Genomic DNA, 23,634 nt, shown 5'->3' on the forward strand with positions numbered 1-23,634 from the left:
CAAAACCATACCCCACAGCCCTTCCCCCTTCCTGGCCTGCCCTGCCAGGCTGCAGGCCAGAACACTCCCGCCACCTAGTGGCAGGCCTGAATTCCTCACCTGGAACAGCCACTGGAGCAGAGGTACAGGACAGGTGGGTGCAGGCGCCTGCAGGTAGAGGTTGCTCAGGAGGCCGCCTCGAAGAAAGGAGAGCTGCTGGGCCAGTGGAGAGCTGTGGGGGCAGAGGAGTCAGGTTAGGGGGCTCCACACCAGTGGCCTGGTAGCCTTCCTTAACACACCAGTCTCAGTAAAACGAGGTGGGGGCTGGGGGTGATTCTCATATTTCAGCTTCATCAGGACGCTTAAATTACATCAGTCATTGCTAGAGACAATGACTTGCAACCTGGCTGGGTGGCTTGGTTGGTTGGACAATCATCCCGTACATCAGAGTTGTGGGTTTGATCCCTGGTCAGGGCACATATGGGAGGCAACAGATTGTTGCCTCTCTCACATCAATGTCTCTTTTTCTTTTTTCCTCTCCCTCCCTCTGGTGAGCCCTTGATGCAATAGCTGTCAGAAGGAAAAACCACTCACGTCATCACCGGAATCACGTGCTCCCATGAACACATCCTACAGTTTTAAGCACACGACCGGGTGGTACATTTTGTCCCTTCCACTGGACAAAGGGGAGACTGAGGTGTTTACCAAGGCTGACTGGAGGATCTGAGTCAGCTGAGGGGAGAATCTGCAAGTCACAGGTATCAGCCCAGGGCCCCACTGTGGCAGTGGACAGAGTTACCGATGGGGCCCATGTGAGCCAGCGTTTGGGCTCTGATTACACAGGGCTTTTCTGCCTGTCCTGTGTTTTTCTGAAACAAAAGGGACACCTGAGAAGATGGAGAAATAACAGAAAGGGGCCCAAGATGGGGAAATTCTGGGAAGCAAATCACAAATGAGGTGCTGCAGAGACGCTTCAGAAACCACGTGAGCAGCGAAGGCCCTGCGTCCAGGGGGACTGCACGCAGAATCACTACATGCCTGTGGCCGGAGCCTGCACTTCCTATCATGACAGGCTCTTACAGGGCCTCTGCCCACTAAGAGGAGCTCTCAAAATCCCACTGCTGGTGTGGGGAGGAGCCCAAGAGTCTGCTGGTTGGTCATGGTGACCTACAGGATCCCAGGTCCCTGTGAACCAGCTGTCGAAATGGTCCATGTGTTTTTAGGGCCTCTGGTGAAAGGGGCTTCAGAAGCCGTTTTGGAGGGTCGGCAGGACTTCCTTCCTCCCTAGGGAGGCTGGGTCTGGGGGAGGGCTCTCCCGGAGCTCCTTTTCTCTCTAGATAATGTCGTAAAGGCAATTAACATGGACTCCAGGAAATAGAAATACAATTTTGTGTTTATTTTTTTTAAATGGCCAGACCCATGCAAAGAATATTTCAGACAGCATTTAAAACCACGACTCCAGATAGAAATTTCCTCGCTGGTCAGCCCAGCTTTCTTCTCCTTTTTAAAAAGGACATATTTTAATCTGCTAGGAACAGAATGCTCCAAAACAAAGATTCTCCTCCAAGCCAACTCGCTGTTTCCCTGAGCGTGTCCAGGCAATTACTAATTGTATATATTTTTTTCCAAGCCATTTAAGTTCAGAGGAGAGGGTGGCTTTTTTCTTGTGTTTTGAAGCTGATCGCTCTAAAATAGACCTTTATTTGTACATACAAATACGTGCGTGCCCCAGGGCTCGTGGTGTGCTCCGCTCAGCTCCATGCGCTTGGTCACATGGACACTCCCAGGGACTGACCCCCATAATGCCTGCAGGGTTCAAGTACAGGGCCCAGAATGCAGACAATACCCAGGCAAACAGTGTCTGCAGGGCCTCACAAATTGGCAGGACGTGGCCAGGAGCCATGTGGCACAAAGGCTGGTGCTGCAAGGACTCTGAGGAGACTCTACAAGCCCCTTTTGGCTCAATGGACACAGTTCCAATTGCTGCTCTGAGGGAGAGACACCCCCGGCTGCAATGTCTCCGTGCTGCTATGTCCACCTTTCCGTACATTTTTTTGCCACAGAAATTATGAGGCTGCTTCTGAGTTTACAGAGGCCAAGTTAGGGGTCGTCTGTAGCCAGCAGCAAGAGATGGCAGAAAGGGTGATTCAGCTGTGCCCTGGAGTGAGTGGCTACTGGGAACTCTGTGCCTAAGGCTGGATGAGATGTGGGAACTCTCCCCCGCAGGCTGGGTCCCAAATGCTGCTTCACCTTGCGGACTGGACTCATGGGCCCACTGCCTTCAGTGGAAGGGACAAGGTTGATGGCATGCATAACTGCAGCCTAGCACAAGGGCCTCCCTGCAGACACTGTCTGACCTGAGCAGGAGGGAAGGTTCCCACAGAAGCACCTGGTGGAGAGGGTGAGTAGAAAGAGAAGGGGCAGGAAGTGTATGGTCAAAACCCAAAACCCTTGGGTCACAGAATCAGCTGCTGTTAAATTTACGAAAACCCTTGCCATGCTGGCAAGTCACAGGCACAGACGCTGGTTCCATGTGGGTGCTGGTGTCTGCAGCTGAGCCAGCACTGAGGTCAGAGTTGGGCTGGCAGTGTCAGAGGACCCCGAGTGAGAGGGGCAGAGGGAACCTCTGTCTCAGCAGATGCCACACAGGCCTGCTGAGCACGAAGCCCCAGCTGTCGACCCTGGGGATCCCAGTTAGAGAGGTTCTCACCAGGACAAGGAGTAGCCAGTCAGAGAACTGCTAATCCCCAGCCACCACGGCAAGGACAGAGGGCCCAGGAATGGGGCAAGGAAGGGGAGAAATTAGCCCAAAAGGGGAACTGCACAAACAAGGGGGGAACGCAGAGGGCACTGGCGTGGGTCCACAGGTGGATGCCTGGGCACAGCTCCGACCTCCGCTCGGACCTCCCATTCCTGATAACACCTGGCCAAGAGTCCTGCGGTCTTTCCCTCCTCGCCTGTCTCAGGGCAGCCGTCCTAGAGGGCAGGTCTCTCGATGCCTTGGGAATCCCAAGCGATGGCGGAGGGATAAACACCAGTGTGGCTGTTTATACAGTATCAGTTTCTGCGCCCTTGCCAAGGGACTCAAATGAAAGTTTAAAGGCCTCGGCAGAACAGAACCAATAATGCTCACAGTGTTCCTGCCTGCTTCTCTTCTTTTTCTTTCTTTCCTTCGCAAGAGTGAAGCAGCACTGCCCAGTCGGAATCAGAGACTGCAGCAACAACCCCGCCTGCGGGCTGTTTTCAGGGACAGCTGCAGCCAGTTGGACGGCCCAGTCCTGTCCATCCAACTCTAACTGATGGATTTATTTCACAGGCCTCAACCCCAGCATGCCAGGAGAAGGAAGTGGTCCTGGCAAAGCAAGGGCTGGGCCACAGGGAGATCGGGTACGCAAGTAGCACTGACATCTACACAGCTTGGCCACATTCTCCTGCTGAGGCGGTCATAGAGCGAGGCCCTGGCCTGTGTACCAGGTGACCTGGGAACACACTGCAGACACGTCACCCACAGGATACCCCCCCACACCCTGCAGGGCCAGGAGAGCACCCAGAATGCGTCAGCAGGCAGGCCCCACCCTTCCCTGGAGCTTCTCCTGCCTCCTGGCCATGAGTGGGCCAGTCCTGAAGCTTTTCCGCTCAGGCGACCGGATTTCCTTTTGAACTGTGGTCAAGGGAGGAGGAAAAGGGTCAGCCCCGGCACCAACTCTGTCATAAAGGCATGTGACTGGCCAGGAACTGACCTGAGGTCACACATCCAGCTGGGTAGTGACCGAGAGGGGATGGCTCGGGCCATCTCCAATCCCATAGCAGTGGGCTCTGGGGAGAAGCGTTCTTGCCCAGAAACCTAAGCAGGCCCAGTCCGGGAGGACGTGGGCTCAGACACCGGCCTGCCCTCACTTGCTCTGCCGTTGGAGACAGATAGCTTGCTTACTCTGTGCCAAGGCTTCCCATGGAGAACAGTGGGGAGAAAAATAACGCTCCTTTTCACGGAAGGGGGAGAAGTGACTTTGTTTCTAGAAGAGGTTTTGAAAAACTGCATTCACTCTCTCTCCCCCTCAAATGATTAAAAATAATACATATTCACTATAGAAAGTTTGGAAAACACAGGAGTATAATGAGGAAAATTAGTATTATCTGTAATCACACAGTGTTAAAGTTTTGTACGACAAGAAAGGGTAACATTACTTTTCTGAGAGATTAAGTGATCTTTTATTCTCCCTTCATTTTAATGTTTCTGGCTAAACACAATAAGATAATTATTAAGGACTAGTATCTCCCATTCTGTGCCTGAACTTGAAGTCCTTGGCAAAAACGGAAAAGAAAAGATGACTCCAAGGCTAAATTGGTGACCTTCAGGAAGTAGCCCTCACCCACTGCACAGCAGGGGCCCCTGACCTGACCATGTGCAGGGCATCCCTCCAGAAAGCCCCTCGAATCTGAGGCGCTGGCAGTGGGGCCCTCGATGCTCATTGCCATACTTGAGGGAGGACGGCCTGAATTCCTTCCTCCAAGGAAGCTGGCCAGCCACCTGGTCCCATTTGGCAGGGCGGCTCGGATCCAGGTCACTGCTCCAGGGGCCAGCTCATCTGTCAGACACTTCCTGAGGCCCATCCAGCCCGGGATAGGAACCCTGCTGTTGGCGCAAACCGTGACGCTGGTCAGGAAGCGCCTTCCTTCTCCTGCCCCCACCCCCCCACTCCTGCCCAGCCCCTTCATTGTCTCCTTTCTCTGGCTCCACTATTTTTCTTCTTCTCCCTTCACTCCCTTTCCCTCCTTTTCTTCATCTCTTTATTAGATACCTTTTCAATTTGGCAAAGTGAACCTTTGTCAGCATTCATCTGCTCAGGCCAAATCACGCACATCACACCCAGGGGTGTGTCCCAGGCCTCCAGACCAACCTTCCTGTGTCAGGATGGAAGAACATTCTCTGCCCCACTTTAGGAGCGGGGGGAGCAGGAAACAGTGCACACATCAGGGAAGGTGAGGGCGAGGGCTACCTGCGGCTGGTGCAGTGTGCAGTGCAGCGCGATTTCCCCAGCCGCATTACCCTCACTGCAGTGTGTAGGCCTTGTTTAGATTCTGATTTGAACATTTAAAAACATTCCAAGACAACTGAGGAAATTTGAGCACTGACTAGTATTAATGATATTAAGACATTACTATTTTTTAGGTATAATAATGGTATTGATGTAATGTCTAAAGATAATAATCCTGTCTTCTAGAGACACAAACTGAAGTACGTATAGATGAAATTATATGTGCCTGGGTTTGCTTAGAAATCAGCTTGAGGGGACATGTTAGTGGGCACGGGTAGAGCTGGAACAAGACTGGCTTTGAGTTGGTGACTGTTGAAGTCGAGCGCTAGGTACCCGGAGGTGGCTGTCCTGTCCTCGCTACTGTTGTGTGTGCCTCACACTTCCTATGACGCATGGTTCTAAAGGAAACACATCAAAATGTTACCTATTGTAAAACAAGGTGGATTTAGAATGAGTGGAACAGACATACTAAAGCCCTGAATAGCTGCAAAAAAGAAGATCGCTGTGTTCAAGTCCAGGGAGGGTCATTGGTGCACCAGCCCACACGAGTGCCCTGTGGGTGGCTGCCACACTGAATCCCGTGGGCCTTCTCTCTTTCTCATTCTTAGCGGTATGGACTCACAGTTGCAAGTGTGGACATTACTGTCATAAAGTTTTGGTTTTTTAAAAGCCCTTAAAAGAAACATAGTCAGTGGTTATGTGATGACGATCATAAATTTACTCCCAAGAGAAGAACAAGCTGTCCTAATGTTATACCCAGCATACTCATGGCCGGGGACAAACTTTTCAGTGTTAGCATCACACACAGATTGACAGAGTGTCTTGAACGAGTACATGATGGTGATGCTGACATGCTCTGGAAAACTGCTGACGGCCCAGAAAGTGTCTCCTGTGTAGATGGAGACACAACTCCGAAGGCAGGTGGCATGAGTATGACTAAAGTTATTCCATGAAACTCAGGTGTGTGGGAGGAAAAGCAATGTGAGTAGGTAAATACACAGTCTAATATTTGCGGAAACACAAGGTTAAAAAATTAAATATTGCTAGACATGCATGGCTATTTCATCTCTGTCTCTAAAAGCTGACACAGCCAAATGGGCCAAACACAGCTTTGGATTTCCTCCTCTGGGATGGACCTAATCATGGCCCCATGAGGGAGGGGCCTGGTCATGCCACACAAACGTTTACCTGAGGAACAGCTCCTCCAGGTGGTTACGGGGCTTCACGTGTGAATAGTCCAGGATGCAAGGCAGGGGGTGGCGCCTGGGTAGAAACATGGTCTCTCCTGGGTGGACTGATGGGATGGCCTGCAGGGACATGGAGAACCTCTCCACCAGCGCCCTGGCAAAGCAAGGGATGGGAGAGCTGGGTCATCAAGTGCACCTGGTCTGCAGCTGGGGTCTGGGGGTGGGGGTGGGGGTACCGAACCAGAGGGACAGCGCCACCTGCTGATGGAGGAAGAGCCCACAAAATACAGACTAAGGAACCCTTTCCACTCTGTTGTACACCTGATTCCTCCCTCAGTCCAGGAGCCTGAGGTCCTGGTTACAAAGCCCAGCGCCACCCGTTGGCTCTTTTTAGTTCCAATGTTCACTGAGTGTGCACCATGTGCTGGTGCCAGGTGGTGGAGGATGAATCAGGTGTGGGCTGCCCTTGCACTTCCCAGGACCCTGCAGCAGGCAGATGGGCCACAGCGCCGAGACATGGGTCAGCCAGGGTCAGGGAGAGTATCTGCGCCATGAAGAAGCCCAGACTTCCTTTGGGCAGCAGTCCTCAAGCTCCATGATCAGGAGGACTCCCCGGGAAGCTGCTAAAATGCAGATGCCCGGGCCTCACCTGCTGTGTGAGCTGACTAAGTAGACCAGAGCTGGGCCCACGGACCGCGGATGAGAGGGAAAAGGGGAGGGGATACAATCTAACTATGTCGGCAGGCGCACACTGTCAGGACTAGTGACCCAGTGAAGAGGGAACAGGAAGGGGGAGGTGGTTGGGACGATTCCTGGGGATGAGGTAACTCTGTGCCACAAAGGTGGGTGGAAAAGCCGGCTGCAGAATGGGAAGTGTCTGTGCACATGCACATGTGTGTATGGGTATACACACATTCATAAACACACGAGGCACCCCCCCCCCCTCAGCTGACACATGTAACTATGATCTAGGGTCAGCCTTGGGCAACAGGATTTGGGGAAGAGGAGGCACTTCCTGTTTATTTCATACAACTGTGTTCTGCTGGATTTTGTAATGCATTTAACTACATTTAACTACAGTAACGCAGCAACAAATTAAACCAGCTGTGGGTACTCATCCCCTCTTCTCACCAGAGGGCTGCCCACACCCAGGCCCCAGGCTGGGCAGAGACTGAACTCGGAGAGCCGCAGCACCTAGGGCTCCCAGGAGGATCTGGGGCTCCCACAGCCGGGCCTGCAGAGGCAGCAGTGAGGGGGCTGCCCACTGCTGGCCAGGCAAACTCTTCTCGCTTCATGTCAGGCAATAACCTGAATTACAGGGTTGCCTTGAGGATGAAATGGCACAGTGAGGGGGTGACTTGGGGAGATTCTGATCCTGTGGCCTTTCAAAAGCAGCCTGGGAAAACCAACACACAGATGATAAAATAGTTGTCTGTTTTGTTAATTTCTTTGCTGTCTGAATAACTGTGACTTGCAACATTGCTTTTATAATTTAAAAAATGTACAAATTATTAAAATTCTGTAAGAAGTAGGCTCACCTGTAAAAGGGTCTTAATCCTGTCACCAAATCACTGTTCAAAGGGACTTTTGTGATATTAAATATAACGTCTGTTTGTCATTCAGCGTTCTGAGATGACCCTCATTCAACTAATTAAGGATTTCCTGTGCAGCCCAGAACTGAGGATAAAGGATGCTGTTGTGGTTTAAATGTCCTCCCTCCCCGACCCCAGCACACACATAAGGTCTTTTAATTTGAAGAAATGAAGAATACAGGCCGTTGTCCATCCAGAATTACCAGACAGTCCTTAGCGTGTGAGCAGACAATCTGCTTAGGATGCTCAGGGTCCTTTCTGAGGGGCCATTGTGGCCGTTTTATGACTCCTGGTTACAGGCAACTTGTCTGTCTGACGTGAACAGCCCCAGCCTCAGCTGCCCCTCTCCAGGCCTGCACTCCTCCAGGCTCCACACCCTACTCGGGAAGGGAAGGCTGCTGGCTTCGTGCATCAGGGAGTCATTTTCTTTGAAGCAGAGAGTTGGACTGTCCCAGTAAAATGATCCCATATCAAAACCACCACCTCAGAGTGGCTGTTGTCAAAAAGGCTTTCTCACAGTCCAGCTTGAAAATGTCATATGCCCAGAAAATTACTGGCAATTGTAAACCCTGAAACTCTTTCTGCCTTAAGCCAGTTGTCCAGATAACTCCCTAGCTGTGAGGATTTCAAAATATCCAAGCCATAACTTCTGGAATCCTGGATGTATGTAGTAGAAAGGCAAGGAACTAGAATAATGATTCTTGCTAGATAGATTTTTAAAAGGTTCAATTCCAAGGCTATCTATCCAGACAACTGGGAACCTGGGAACCAAATCCATAGGCCCCAACTTAGAGAGACAAGTGCTTTCATCACTTATGATGTCACCAAGGCCTTTGGCCCACATTCGCTGGTTCCACTGTCTTCACGCCCCGCCACCTGCACTCAGATGCATGGTCTGACTTGCCCAGCACCTTTCCCTGGGGTCCCCGGGCAGCCTGTGCACAGTGCTCAGCCTATCTGGCCACTTGGATTTGCGCAGTGAGAACTAGTAGCGGGTAGAACGCAGGGGCCCCTGAGTCCAGGCCAGGCCTGCAGTGACTCCTGCCTGTTTCTGTGATGAGGTTTTATGGCAGCAGTCACGCTCATTCGATCGACACATCATCTGTGGGACTGTTCCTGCCACCACAGCAGAGCCGAGTGGTTACAACAGAGACTGTGTGGCCCTCAAAGCCTAAAATATTCACCATTTATAAACTTTCCACCAAGTGTGCTCATCCCCGATCCAGTCCGGAGATGATTATTGGAAAACTTGAGAAACAATCAAATGGTGAGCCAAAGTGCCACTCTTAATAATCTCTGGGCAACAATAACATTCCCAAAGTGGACAACCTCAGCAAGTGGATGCCAAATGCAAATGCCACCTGTCACTGCAAGGACCAGCACTGGACACTATCACAGACTTACGGGAAAAGCAAAGCCAGGACAGGCAGACAACCTGCCCCCAGCGACACGGCTGAGGTGGCTCCCCTCCTGCAGCCCGTCCTGGCTTCCCCTTAGCGTGCGGCTTCTGAGGGAGCGAGGGAGGAAAGAAGAGAGGAAGGAGGGAAAAGACAGACAGAAAAGATCTAACCTGACTCCACTTTCCACTTCAGCTGCTGCCCATTTTTCACTTTCACTCTGCTCCTCCTGTTCTCCGATGAACCTATTCCAGCCAGGTTTGCCCAAAGCCATCCACCAGAGCTGCACTTGTCAAGGTCAACATGACCTCTAGGTTTCGCCCTTGGGGCCCTGTCTCTTCCCTCTGTGCAGTGCAGGGGTGTCCAACCTTTTGGCATCTCTGTGCCACACTGGAAGAAGAGCTGTCTTGAGCCACATATTAAACACACCAACACTAATGAAAACTGATGCCCCCCCCAAAAGGTTTTAAATAAATCTATGATTTTGTGTTGGGCCACATTCATAGCCATCCTGGGCTGCACATGGCCGGGGGGCCATGGGTTGGACGCCCTGGTAGTTGCTTCCCAAGTCATCTCACTCAGTTTCCTGGCTTTAAGTGTCGTTGTACTTAGGAAATTCCAAACTTGCCTCTCCGGACTAAGCATCCTAGCCGCCTCCTTGATCCCACCTCTGAAATCCCCCAAACGGACTCCAGATCCTACCCACCCCAGACAATGACAACCTACTGCTTGCTCAGGCCCAAACCCTTCAGGACTCCTTCAATTACCATCCCGGCCGTCTCCCCTCAACACGGTGGCAGAGGATCCTGTTCAGGCCAATGGTGGTGGCGCACTCAGAGGAGAAGCTCTGGCATGGAGCCCCTACCCGGCGCCGCCCTGCACCCCCACCCCTGGGCCGCCTTCTTCTCCTCCTCCTGCCTCCCTGGCTGCTCCCCTAGCACACCAGCGGTGGTCGGTCTGGGGGTGGGGGCGGGCCCAGAGCTGCCTCTCAGACTCTCTCAGGCATCTGTTTGAAAGTCATCTGCTCACGGAGGCCTTCTCTGACCCCTCATCCAAAATCTCCCAACCCTCCCCACGGTCCTGATGTCCCTTCCCCACTTCATCCTTTCTCACTGGCACTTGTCACATAGCTTCATTCAGCTGGTTCACCATTTGTCTCTCTGCCTTGAAAGCAAGTGAAATGAGGGCAGAGAAGCCTGCTTGACTTTGTTCCCGCTGTGTCCCGAGAGTCTGTAACAGAGGCTGGCACCAGGTTGGCACTCAGTAGAGGTTTGATGGATGAATGGATGGATGGATGGATGGACGGAGGGACAAACACGCATGTGGCTGAGCTAGTAACAGGGTGCCCTGAAGGTGGAGTCATCTGCGGTCCTTGGGTGTCTCCGAGACTCTGGCACAGACGAGTCCACCATCCTCCAGCCAGTGGGCTCACAGAGGCCACCCGCACAACAGCACAGATAGCGGCTACCTGCTTTTCCCCAGACAGGGACGGTGAGCAACGTCATGTGGCTGTGTTCTCCCCTTTAAAGGCAGTTTTCATTTAGACTTTGGTCTTGTGCAGTTATTGTCCCAAGAGACCCAGTTCTGTAAACATGGCAGACAGCTGGGGCAGAGTAGGCCATGTTTCATATCTGTGTCCTCAGAGGCCCACGCTGAACCCTGACACGCAACTGGTGAATAAATATTTCTTGAATCGATTACTGAGTGTGGGTTTAAGAGGAGGAGGCAACCTGAGAACTTGTAAATGACACACAAATCACTGGCTGGCAGACCAAGTCCATTGCCTGGAGACGTGGGCACAGGGATACTTCCCTGCCCTCCCACCTGCACCGGCCCTGCCCCATATCCTCCCCATGCCCTTTTGAGTCCTAGGTACCCACCCCTCACCTAGGCCCCCACTGCGTCCCTCCCTCTCCCTGGGTCCACACTCCCACCTGTGCTCAGGTGTGAGAGGCAGGTCCTCCTCATCCAGATCCAAGGCACCAGGATCAGGACAGCCCTGCGCAAGCAGCTCCTTCCTCTCCTGCTCCAGCGCCTGTTCCCTGCAGGGAGATGAGAGCCGACAATGGGGTCAGTGCTGTTCCTGGTGGGTCACCCAGCCCTGTCACTGGGCTGCAGGGACCAGGAGAACATGGTGAGGCCTCGGAGGGAGGGACCAGGAAGCTGCATCGCCTGCCTCAGAAACATATTTTTCTGCAGGGAGGTCCTACGCTGCATTGATTGTGTTATATGTGCACACACACAGAGGGGCGGACAGGCAAGAAAAAGGATGATTTTCACCATGCACCTTCAAATGTGCTTTTATCTGTGTACCTTACTTTGGCATTTGCTCACTTTTTAGAAAAATCTTCACTTGAGGACATGCTCATTGATTTTAAAGAGCGGGGAAGGCAGGGAGAGAGAGAGGAATCGAGAAACACTGATGAGAAAGAGAAACATCAGTGGGGTTGCCTGTTGTACAGGCCCTGACTGGGACCACACTTGCAGCTTGGGTTTGTGCCCTGACTGGGAATCAAACCTGCGACCTTTCGGTTTACAGGACAATGCTCCAACCAACTGAGCCACACTGGCCAGGGCATTTGCTCACTTTTTAACACACCTTGGCCTGTGTCTAGCCCTTTTGCTCCTCCTGAGGTCCAGCTGCATGGCTAGGAGAAGCCCTGTGCTCATCACTGCCTAGAGCTAGGATGCTGGGCCTGCCTCTGCCTCAAATGGCAGCCCTCCAGATCCAGCTCAGCCCTCACCCTCCCCAGCCTGTGCCCTCAGCCACAGAGACTTGGAGCCTGCATTTCTCCCAACAGCCCCTGAGGGCTTCACTTCCCACTTCAACCAGCCCTCAAGAGGCTCTGCTGCCACCCTTTATCTTGCCTCCCTACTCCCTTCCCTGCTCCACCCTTCTCTGTCCTTGTCCCTCAGGCTGTTGAGGGAGCCCTGACTGCCTGGCAGCCCTTGTCCTGCCCCTCCCAGTGCTGGCCTGGCTCTGCCCACTGGTCTTCAGTTCTCAAAGATTTTTCACCTTGAGCTTGGACCTCTGTCCCAGGTTCAAATCCCTCCAGCTAGCCGCTGACTGCATGGTTTCCAGCTTGGTGTGCTCAGGCCCACCAAGTCCCATCTCACCTTTATATGTATGGTCATCCCTGCCACCCTCCCAGATCTTTTAATCCGCCGAGGTTCAAGGACAAGGACACCGCTGGGGAGTCTTTCCTGATCCCCTGGTTAAGTTAGGTGCCACAATTCCAGGACCCTTCATAGCAATTCTCTGGCCCTGGAAACACTGGAATCATGTTAATTTCCAGGCAAGCTGGGGCTGCACAGTCATCTCTACATCCAGCACCTGGTCAGGGCCCAGTGCTAGAGAGTTGGTGTCTCCAACACCATCTTGGCCTCTCTAAGGGACTGATTCTGATTGGATGTGACTTTGGCCTTTAGAAAGTAACTTCTATGTGAAGTAAGGCTCACTGTAACACCATGGAGATAGCGGATGTGAAGGCGATGAAGTGCTATGGGGAAATGAGCAAAGCGTGTTCCAGGGGTGGTGCAGAGCAGGGCAGCAGGAACTGGCACTTCTCTGTGGAGGCGGGAGGCAGGCTGCATGCCTGTCAGAGCCAGCACCTCTCTACTTCTAACACAGCTCCTGAAAGGCAACTGAGAGACTAACTCTCCCCTTTCCCCAAACTAGAAGGAATTAGGCAGAAGGTAGTCAAGATGAAAGAGGAGCCAGACGAAGGCTCTGTACATGGTGGGGGGTCTCTGCTTGGCCATGATCCTCACCCCGTTGTTTCCCATGCTGCTGTTTCCCACGTTCACTATTAATTCAAGCACGTAGGGCCCTCTGCGGGGGTGTGGGTGGGCACACTGTGGGGGGAGGTAGGCTGCTTTATTCCTAGAGGCATTTGATGAGTCTTACACTAGGACAACCTCTGTGAAATTACTGCCAACCCCACAGACACGATCCCCCAGGACGGACCCTTTCTTGAACTCACCTCTTCTCCTGCAGCAAGCAATCTAAGCTGTTGATGTAGCTTTCTGAGTCCCCAGGGGTGAGCTGGAGAAACAGGTTATGGGAATGGGAAAGAAAGAGAAAGACCAAGTAGAGAGAAAGGAGAATAAAATTGAATCTAAATTAAACCCTTTATTTTTGTTAACCTTTGTGAATAGGCAATCCACTCACATGACTAAAAAAATGAAAAAGCCTGAAGTTATTCAGTAAAACATTTCCGATGCCCCCCTGCCCCTGCCCGCACAGGAATGCAGTCGGAGGCACTCTGTGCACAGAAAAGCAGACAGAAACCCACCACAGCCCCCACCTCAACACAAAGGGCAGCACACCATATGCCCCAGCCCGCACTGTGCCCTTTGCATTTCGCAGTATGTCTTGAGGGCCATTCCATGTCAGTCCTTCAGAGACAACTTAAGAAATTCTTTCAGGGTACTCTGGCATGTGGCTAGAACAGAATTTATTACTTCCCTGGTGGTGGCCATTTCAGTGACTGACAATCTCAGGCTATCAGAGTCAAGCGAAGCCCTGTTCTTAGAGTACATTTCCTTAAGTGTCTCCACTATCTACCTAGCAACAGCAGTTTGCTCTGCTTGTGAAGCTCATCACAGAAGTGTCCACTCAGGAATCTAAGTCCAGTGGGCCACAGTCAGCTGAGTCTCTGTGCCTGACTAACCCTGGCCCAGCTCCAAGGTCCTTCCTTCTCCAGGGCCATAATCCCCACCATGGCTGGGAAAGCCTTGAAGGGCCCCATGCAGGAGGGGCACCAGATCTGGCACCAGCAAGCCACCTCTTAGCAAGAGTTAGGAGTGGAAATAGAGTAGGGGGGGACCCTAGCCTTTATGGCCCAGGGACTGCAGGGAGATTACAGGCACATGGCTGAGGAGGGATGGTCCAAAGGAAGCGGTCACAGATGGACAGTCGGGATATAGCCCAGGAGGAGTGTCAAAAAGGGGCATCTTGGGGGTGATAGAGGAGGGTGACTGAAGATGGGTGGCAAGGAGAGGAGGTACCCACCAATGGAGCTGCAGCCTCCTGGCTTGGGCCTGCCGTGTTCCAGAACAGCTCCTCCAGTGAGGCCAGGTTCCCCTGGGGGTCTGAGACCTGGGACTTCTGCTCTAACTCCGAGGGCACCCAGCAGGCCAGTCTCCTCAGGCCCTGAGGTCCCACTGTACCCACCCACCTGTGGGCTTGGGCCCCCCTGCCAGATTGCTGAACCCTCGGAGTCAGGAATTCAATAGGAGGGGGGCTCCAGTTGGTGGGAAACATGTCCCCTGTGGCCTGCATCTTGGGCTTCTTCGACAACTTGGCACTTGGAGTTGAGGTGGGGCCGCAGAGGCACTGGGTGGGCCGGCGGATCCTCTCGTGGTGGGGATGGTCCAAACCACTGTGCTTCCGGCTGGGCAGAAGGATGGGGGCGGGGGCAGCTGTCTTGACCCCTGTGGACAGGATGAGTATTGCAGTGTTCCCACCTGACCACCATCATCCCACCATGCTCGGTAAGGAGAGGGGGCAGCTCTGGATTGCTTGGGCAAGATGCATGGGAAACCTTAGCCACGGGTTTTCCATTCCCATGTGGCCCCAAACCTCCAGAGGACTCTACCTACACAGGTGAAAGATACCTACCTTCTCTCTGAGGAAGGGCTAGCACAGTCTTCTGGGACTTGGCCATCTGAAAACTTCTGGGAGTTCTGTCTTGGAAGAAACTGTCTGTCATGTGAGGTGAGGTGAGCCTCCAGAAAAAAGCTCATGTTCTGGGGCCCTAGGTTCCCAGAGGGGAGGGCCTGGACCTCTGGTACCCAGGAGGGCATCCCCCCTCCAGCTCCACCCAAGGACTGACCATGTGCACCATGAAGCTCGAGTTGCTGAGGTGATGGGGGCTTGATCTGACTGCCCTTTCAAGGATGGGATGAGCAAGGGTAAGGACATCAACAATTTTTAAAACCTGTATAAAATTAAAACTAGTGGGTTCAGCAGGAAACATGTTCTGAGATGACATCCTGAGCATCTTGTTTATTTGGTGTCATGCCTGGCCAGCTGTTTGCCCACAAGGACTGGGCAAGGCTGTCCCCAGCACTAGCACAGGCTGGTACACCGTAGAGCTCAGTGCATTTCTGTTCAATGAATGAATGATTTAAGCAGGCCCAGGGTCAGATCCAACAAACCTCCTCCAGTGGTAGGGACTGCCTGTCCCTAGCTAGGACAGATTATGTCACTTACACAGACATGTCTCATCACATCAAGCCCAGGCTCAGAGAAACAGAAATGAAGGTGAAAGGCTACTTCTTGAATAAGCTGAAGAGTCTAATGATCAAAGGAAACAACAGTGTCCAGAAAAACAAACACTAACTCAACAAAGGTTCACACTCAACAATACTGAAATTGAAATCAATTTGACTATGAAGTGTCATTCAACAATAAACAAAAAATTAAAAATCTGTAACAAATGTTGGCATTACTGTGAGGACATGCATGACTGTTAGTACTGTAAAATAAATGATTCATTTTAGAGGGCAATCTATCAATATAAAAATAACTGTAAAAATGTCCATACCTGGGAATAGGGAACCCTGCAAATCTATACCTTCACAAAAGCGACGGTTAAGCTGGCAAAAACTGTCAGAATCAACATGTACAGAACTCTGGAATCCAGCCAAACACTAGCAACAATCAGGGGAATGCCTAATGAAGAAAGAAACTGCTGAACTTCAGTGAGATTGCACCCTGGCTTTTGAACACAACCTTCTATCATTCAGGCTCAGAGGCAGCCCTGGGCACTGTATCCCTGGTGTGGTTTCCAGGTGCCAGTGGCAGAGGGGCAGGCAGTCCAAACCGTGTTTTGTCTTGTTTTTTAAGTACATTTTATTGATTATGCTATTACAGTTGTCCCATTCTTTTTTCTCCCCTTTATTCCCTTCAGCCTTACACCCCTCCATCCTCCAGCACCCCCTCTCCCTTAGTTCATGTCCATGGGTTGCACACTTTTCTTTGGCTTCTCTACTTCCTATACTATTCTTAACCTCTCCCTGTCTACTTTGCACCTACCAATTATGCTTCTTATTCCCAGTACCTTTTCCCCCATCCTCCCCGCTCCCCATCACCACTGATAATTCTCCAAGTGATCTCCATTTCTGTGATTCTGTTCCTGTTCTATTGTTTGCTTAGTTCTTATTTTTTGATTATTCATAGTTGTGTTTGTTGTTATTTTACTGTTTATAGTTTTTTACCTTCTTTTTTTTTAGATAAGGCCCTTTAACATTTCATATAAGGGCTTGGTGATGGTGAACTGCTTTAACTTGACCCTATCTGAGAAACTCTTTATGTGCCCTCCCATTCTAAACAAAACCTTTGCTGGATACAGCAATCTTGGATGTAGGTCCTTGACTTGGAATATTTCTTTCCAGCTCCTTCTTGCCCACAAGGTTTCTTTTGAGAAATCAGCTGATAGCCTTATGGAAACTCCTTTGTAGGTAACTCCTTTTCTTTTGCGGCTTTTAAGATTCTTTCTTTAATCTTAGGTCACTTAATTATGATGTGTCTTGGTGTGTTTCTTCTTGGGTCCAACTTCTTTGGCACTCTCTGAGCTTCCTGGACTTCCTGGAAGTCTGTTTCCTTTGCCAGATTGGGGAAGTTCTCCTTCATTATTAGTTTAAGTAAGTTTTTAATTTCTTGCTCGTTTTCTTTGCCTTCTAGCACACCTATGATTCAGATGTTGGAGCACTTAAAGTTGTCCCAGAGGTTCCTAAGACTCTGCTAATTTTTTTTTTTAATTCTTATGTCTTCATCCTGTTCTAGTTGGATGTTTATTTCTTCCTTTTGTTCCAAATTGTTGATTTGAGTTCTGGGTTCCTTCCCTTTACTGTTGCTTCTCTGTATACTTTCTTTTATTTCACTTTGTATAGCCTTCATTTCTTCCTTCATCTTGTGACTGAGCTCACCCAATTCTGTGAGCATCCTGATCACCAGTGTTTTGAACTCTGCATATGACAGTTTGTCTATCTCCTCGCCACTTAGTTCTGTTTCTGGAGTTTTGATCTGTTCTTTCATTTGGGCCATATATCTTTGTCTCAGCACACCTGTCATGTTGTAAGTGGTGGAGCCTTAGGTATTTGCCAGGATGGGGCAGCCCTCTTTGCTTCATTGTGGTGCAGTCTATGTGGGAGGGGTCAGAAAGGGAACAATGCCGCTCACTTGCTCTGCTCTAGCTCTGCTTTCCATCACTTCTCTCACTTCCCACAAGCGGATTGTGCCCTTTCAGTGCTGATTACCGGGTGGGTGGGTTTGTGTACATTCTAGGATCCTGTGGGTCTCTCCAACAATCTCTCTTGTGTGACTGGGAGTTTCTCCCACTATTGCAACCCCCAAAGGTTTTACAGCTAGAGGTTTTGAGTCTTTAGTTTCCCAGTCAGTCAGCTCCTGCCTCACCTGCATGGTTCACCACCTTGCCTCAGGGACTCTGCCAGGCTACCTGTCTCCACCTCTCCTACCAGTCTGGATATATGTTTCTTTAACTCCTTGGTTGTCAGAGGTCCATGCAGCTCAATTTTCTGGCAGTTCTGGTTGTTTGTTGCTTTTAAATTGGTTGTTATCTTTGTTTGGTTGTGTGAAGAAGCGAAGTTTCTACCTATGTCTCCACCCTCTGTCCTGGTTGTGACACCCTGTCCTCCATTGGGCCTACAGGGAGCTATCACCCATCCTTCCACACTTGCCTGTGGAATTGTTTCCAGTTTTTCTGCCCTAAAAAATAACCAGTCAGTTTTCCCCTCCACTCTTTTCCTTCCTGTTCTTCCTGAAAAGGGCTTCTAATTGGACCTTCCTAGAGCATTAGCTCAACTCTATAACAATTCTGCTCAGAAGCCATCACTGTGCACAGTGCATGAGGTCCCTTCAGAGAGTGATGAGAATAAATATTCCCTGTCTTGACTGTTGGTTTCTCACACTATATACATTTGTCAAAGCTCAGTAAACTGAACACTTAGAAAGGATGAATTTTGCCATATGCAAATTACACCTTAATAAACCTACCTTTAGAAATATCCCCAGCTTTTACTTAGCAAATGTTGAAACCACCTTTTTAACATAAAAAATGATTTGCACATTAGAAATAATCTGGAGTGAAACACTAGATGCAAATTCTGTTAAATGAAAGGAAAAGGCTTCTGGGATAATCAAGCCATCTTTGTATAAAGTGACCACTCTCTATAGGGAACCCTGGCAAGTGCTAAGGAATCACTGGACTTTCCTTATGAAAAGTGGGAGTGGGGCAAGGGGGTCTGAGTCTCGGCAGGAGTCCCCGATGGTATTTTCTCTCCCGCTGGGGGGTGGTACTTGGGCCAGAGTATGCTTCTACATGGGAGGCACCTTTGGCCCTGGAGAAACAAGAAGGACCAGGGTGGGCCCAGCATAAAGGGAACCAGACTGGGCCTTCAGGGTGACCCAAGAAGAGCATATGGTCTGGGACCTAAGGTTGTTATTTGCCTATCAGGCCTACAGGGTAAGAGAGGAGGCAGGTGTCAGGGCTCAGGGGCATCAGGGCACATGTGTTAATCATCTTGGGATGCCATAACAAGTACTACAGACTGGGTGATTTATACTACAGAAATTTATTTTCTCACAATTTTGGAGCCTAAAAGTCCAAGATTAAGGTGTTGGTAGGGTTGGTTTCTTCTGAACCTTTCTTCTTGACATGCACGTGGCCATCTTCTCCCTGGGCCATCACATGGTTTCTCCTTCTTATAAGGACACCAGTCATATTGGATTAGGGCCCACCCCAGTGACTTCATTTAACACTAATTACTCCATTTCCAGACACAGTCACATTATGAGGTGCTGGGGGTTAGGACTTCAACATGAATTTAATGGGTCACAATGAGAGCCATACAGTTCCTTTGGTGGCAGTAGCCTGAGCTCTGTGGAAGGTGGATATTTGTGGTGAGGCCTGTGAAAGCACTTAAAATCTGTTTCGTGTGTCAGAAACGTGATATCGAAAGTCCAAGTTCTTTCCCATGTTCCTGATTTGGACATCATTTTGCTGCTGATGGGGCTACAACATCAGCATGATCACAAAAGATGACCAAAATCAGCTCAAGCAAGAAAAAATATGAGCAACCTTCTACCTAAACTCTCAATGGTTTTTAATATGTGAGATCACAGGTCAAGATCAACAAAAGACACTGCTCTTGTTATCAGAATGATCTGAAAAGTTGTTTGGTCCATAAACGACCATGTCTCCAGGGGTAATCCTCAGTCCCAACAGCACCGAGGACCCAGGCCCGGCTCCAGCAGCACTTGCAGAGGCTGAGAAGCACGTGCGAGGGGAGGTGTAGGCATGGTGATGACACCTCCACCCTCTTCATAAAAGCATTCTAACAGACAAGCTGAAAAGTTGGTCAGTAGTAAAATTTACAACCCTTAAAGATGAATAAAATATTTCCTTTGCTTACTGATAAGGAAGAGAGCTTTGTAGAAGTCTGGCAGTTCCTCAAACAGTTAAACATAGAGGTACCATTTTACCCAGCAATTTAATTCCTAGATATATACCAGAGAGAAGCAAAAACATGTTCACATAAAACCTGTCCATGAATGACCACAGAGCATTCATAAAGTGGAACAACCCAAATGTTCATGAATTGATGAATGGATAAACAAAATATGGTACATCCATATAATAGAATATTATTCAGCCACAGAAAGGAATAAAGTTACTGATACATGCCACACCATTATGCTAAGTGAAAGAAAGAAGATTCATAAAACCACATAAAGTGTGGTTCCACTGTAAATAAAATGTCCAGAAGAGTCAAGTCCAGAGCGACAGAAAGCAGACTAGTGGGTGCTGAGGGCTGGACCAGAGGAGAGAAGATGGGGGAGGGGTTGGTGATAGCAAAGGGACGTTGTGTTTCTCTGTGGGGGTGATGTGAATGTTCTAAAATTAACTGTGGTGATGGCTGCACAACTCTGTGGATTGTACATCTTTAATGGGTGAATCACATCATATGTGAATTATATCTCAATACAACTATTTTTAAACAAAAAAGTAAGTGAAAAAGGTAGATGTGAAGCACAGCACAGGGTAAACAGTCAATATATTGTAATAACTATGTATAGAGCCAGATGCTCACCAGAATGACATAGTGATCACACTGCAAGATATACAAATGGAGAATCATTACGTTGTACCTCTGAAACTAATATAATATTGTATGCCAACTGTATTTTAATATAAAAGAAAAAAGAAAGTAAGTACAAGAAGAGTAAACTAAAGGTCACATCCGATGATACTGAACCTTCTGAGAGGACAAAGGAGTTCACAGTGTAGATGCTGATCAAGAAGAAGGAAAAGAAAAACAAAGACTAGAAAGTATTACTAAAATCTTCCAGAAATAGCCTATGTGATTGATGATGCTTTTTGAGAATTTATGAGGGGAGGGGGGAGAAGAATTAAAGAAAAACTTTTATTTGGGGTGTTCTTAAAGTACCAAGTTGAATCTGGAACATTTGCCAAAAACAAGAAACTACCCTAAACTAAGCAAATGTTTAGTGTTCAGAAGTCTGTACAGATGAGAGAATAAAACAAAAAGAATCAAAAACTGCTGACCTGCCACTGAGACCAATTCTACGCAGCAAAAGCTCTGTGCAAAGAAGGGGCGGGCAGAGGCTGTGCTCTCCTTCTGAACTCATTTCTTTTCTGAACACAAGTGCTTTCTGTATCTTCCAAACAATGCAGAGCCCACTCGGCTCAGGAAACACACCAGCCTTTGTTCCACTGTGGTGCGAATGGTTTTGCTGTTCCCATTTTGGCTGTTCCTCAGATCATGAAAAGCAGCCCTGGTTTTGGAAAGTTCAGCAGTTCATGGCTCCAGATGGAGCACAAGAGGGGAGCACTTTCAAGTCTATGAGAGGAATAGATGTGTCCCTGCTGACTGGGGACACCGGAGTTTCTCAGCCCTCGCTGTCACCCTCACAACACTCATGCATCTTCACCACACTGATGAGTCAGTTCTCCTCGGGCGTCACATGAGTGCACAGATGAAGCCTTGTCCTGTATCTCAGCCCTCAGCCTGGGCCCAACTCAGAATGACCCCCAGAAAATGAGGTGGCTGAGGCTGGTGTTCATTTATACGTGCCTTCGTCTGCTCTGGTTGCTCTCACAAAACCCCAGATTGGGAGCTTTAAAAACATTTACTTTTCATAGTTCCATAGGCTGGGAGTCCAAGGTCAAGGTGCTGGCCAGGTGTTTCATTCTGAGTCCTTTTCTCCTGTCCTGTAGGAGGCCATCATCTCTCCATATGCTCACACGACCTCTTCTTCGTGGGCGAGGAGGCAGGGAGGACAGCAGCGAGCCCTGGTCTCTTCTGGCAAAAACTCTAATCCCATCATGGGAGTCCCACTCTTGTGACCTCATGTAACTCTAAATCCCAAAGGATCCTTCTCCAAACGCCACCACACTGGGGGTGGGGCTTCAACACAGGAATTGGGGTGGGGGGAACAATTCAGTCCATAACGACGTGCAATATACCAAACACCACTGTGCTAGGTATAAATCAAACTAACAAACTTTAAATGAAAGTACAATATACATACAGAAAAGTATACCAGTGTAAAAATACTTTCTGGTGAATTTTCACAAAGTAAACACACCTAGGTAACCATTACCCAACTTAAAAAATAGCACATCCCAGCCCCCCGGGGTCCTCCTCATGCTCCCTCCCAGTCAGTATTCCTACCCTCTACTCCAAAGCTGAGACAAACACCACAGACTTGTTTTTCTTGATTTTTGAACATTACACAAATTAATCACACCATATGGATTCTTTTGTGGCTTCTTTTGTTCAATACTACATTTGTGTGTGTTCATTTTCATTGTTGTATAGTATTCCACTGTGTGAATATAGATTTAATTGTTCTACTATGTCTATTTATAGACATTTCTGTTTCAAGTTTTTATTGTGAATAATGCTTCTAAGACACCCGCCCCCCAACCCCACACAATCACACATATTTCTGTTGGGAATGCACCATGGTGTCAAATTGGTGGGCCACAGGAATAGGAATGTCCAATACTGTAGATAAGGCTAAACAGTTTCAAAGTGGTAGAGTGAATTTAACCTCCTACCAGCCATTTATTAGTTCCCCTGTTCAATCTTGCCAACACTTGAAATTGTCAGTCTTTTACTGTTCTGGTTGGTTTGCTTTATTTCTCATTGCATTTTTAAATTTGCATTTCCCTTATTCTATAAGATTGAGTGCCTTTTTATATTGTGTTGTCCACCTGGATATCCTCTTTTATGAAGTGCCTGAGTCAAGTTTGTTGCCCATTCTTCTACCGAGTTGCCCTTTTTTAAAAGCTCTGCACCTATGGGCATTCTCTATGTGCCCTCAATGAGGCCTCTGTCAGTTACACGTGTGGGAAGTACGTTCTCCCACTGCATGGCTTGTCTTTTCAGTCTCTCAATGGTGTGTTTTGATAAAGAAAAGTTTATAAGTTTGATGTAGCCTAATTTACCAGCATTTTCTTCTATGATTAGTGCTTTCTGGGTCTTGTTTATGAAACCTCCCCATAAACCAAAGCCACGAATATATTCTTGTATCATATTTAGAATTTTTATTATTCTACAATTACATTTGTATCTATGATCTACACGATATATTTTTATTTTGTTTTTATTTATGTACAACTTAGATGTACAAAAATTTTATGTGTTCAGCTTGACAAATTTTTAGGTATGTGCGTGCATGGGTGTGTGTAAATCTGCTCCCCAGATCAAGGTGTTAAGCATTCCTCACCCTCTAGACAGATTTCTCATACCTCCTCCAGTCAATAATCCCTAAAAGTAACATTATTCTGCCTCTATCGCCATTATTTTGTGAAACTTTTCCCTCAAAAGCCTATTTTTGAACTTTATATACATGAAGCCATACATTTTGTACTCCTTTGTCTGATGTTTCGCTCAACATTACGTATGTGAGATTCATCCGTGCTACTGCCTGCTGCAGTCGGCAGTTCTCTCGTTTTCATCACTGTGTAGGGTTCCAGGGCATGCGTGCCTTGCAAATCATTTACTCACTCTTCTTTTGACAGATGTTTGGGTTGTTCCTTATTTCAGGGTATTATGATACATTTTGTTGTATCAATATTGATACAACATAAATATCTATAAATATTGTTGTACATATCTTCTGAAGGATATAAGCACTCATTTCTGCTAGATGTATGCTAGGGCACATAAAGTTCTGATGTCACCATATATTATAAAAACATTCAGATTTATCAAGTGCTCCCTGCCAAATACATATAATAGCATATCTTACTTGTTCCCACATCTATAATTCTTGCTGGAAAAAATGTTAAAAGCACTATTTCCTATTTTGAAATAATTTCAGACTAAGAGTAAAACTAAAACAAAGAATTGCTATATGTCCAAATTCCTCAAATGTTAACATTTC

The 23,634-nt window shown here is 48.7% G+C and overlaps 1 protein-coding gene across 1 annotated transcript in view; it reads right to left on the reverse strand.

Moving 5' to 3' along the window:
- FAM178B (family with sequence similarity 178 member B) overlaps positions 1-23,634 on the reverse strand; it is a 100,357-nt gene that overhangs the window by 70,391 nt on the left and 6,332 nt on the right. The window contains exons 2-7 of the mRNA XM_037055042.1: positions 14,815-14,894; positions 14,206-14,627; positions 13,175-13,236; positions 11,126-11,233; positions 6,204-6,356; positions 100-211 (exon numbers count right to left, since the gene is read on the reverse strand). Coding sequence (XP_036910937.1) covers positions 100-211; positions 6,204-6,356; positions 11,126-11,233; positions 13,175-13,236; positions 14,206-14,627; positions 14,815-14,860 — 903 coding nt within the window. The 5' untranslated portion in view covers positions 14,861-14,894. The remainder of the gene's footprint in view (positions 1-99; positions 212-6,203; positions 6,357-11,125; positions 11,234-13,174; positions 13,237-14,205; positions 14,628-14,814; positions 14,895-23,634) is intronic.

This window comes from Sturnira hondurensis, unplaced genomic scaffold (genome assembly GCF_014824575.4).
Source record: "Sturnira hondurensis isolate 20B ecotype Veracruz unplaced genomic scaffold, ASM1482457v3 Scaffold0008480, whole genome shotgun sequence".
Lineage (NCBI taxonomy): Eukaryota > Metazoa > Chordata > Mammalia > Chiroptera > Phyllostomidae > Sturnira > Sturnira hondurensis.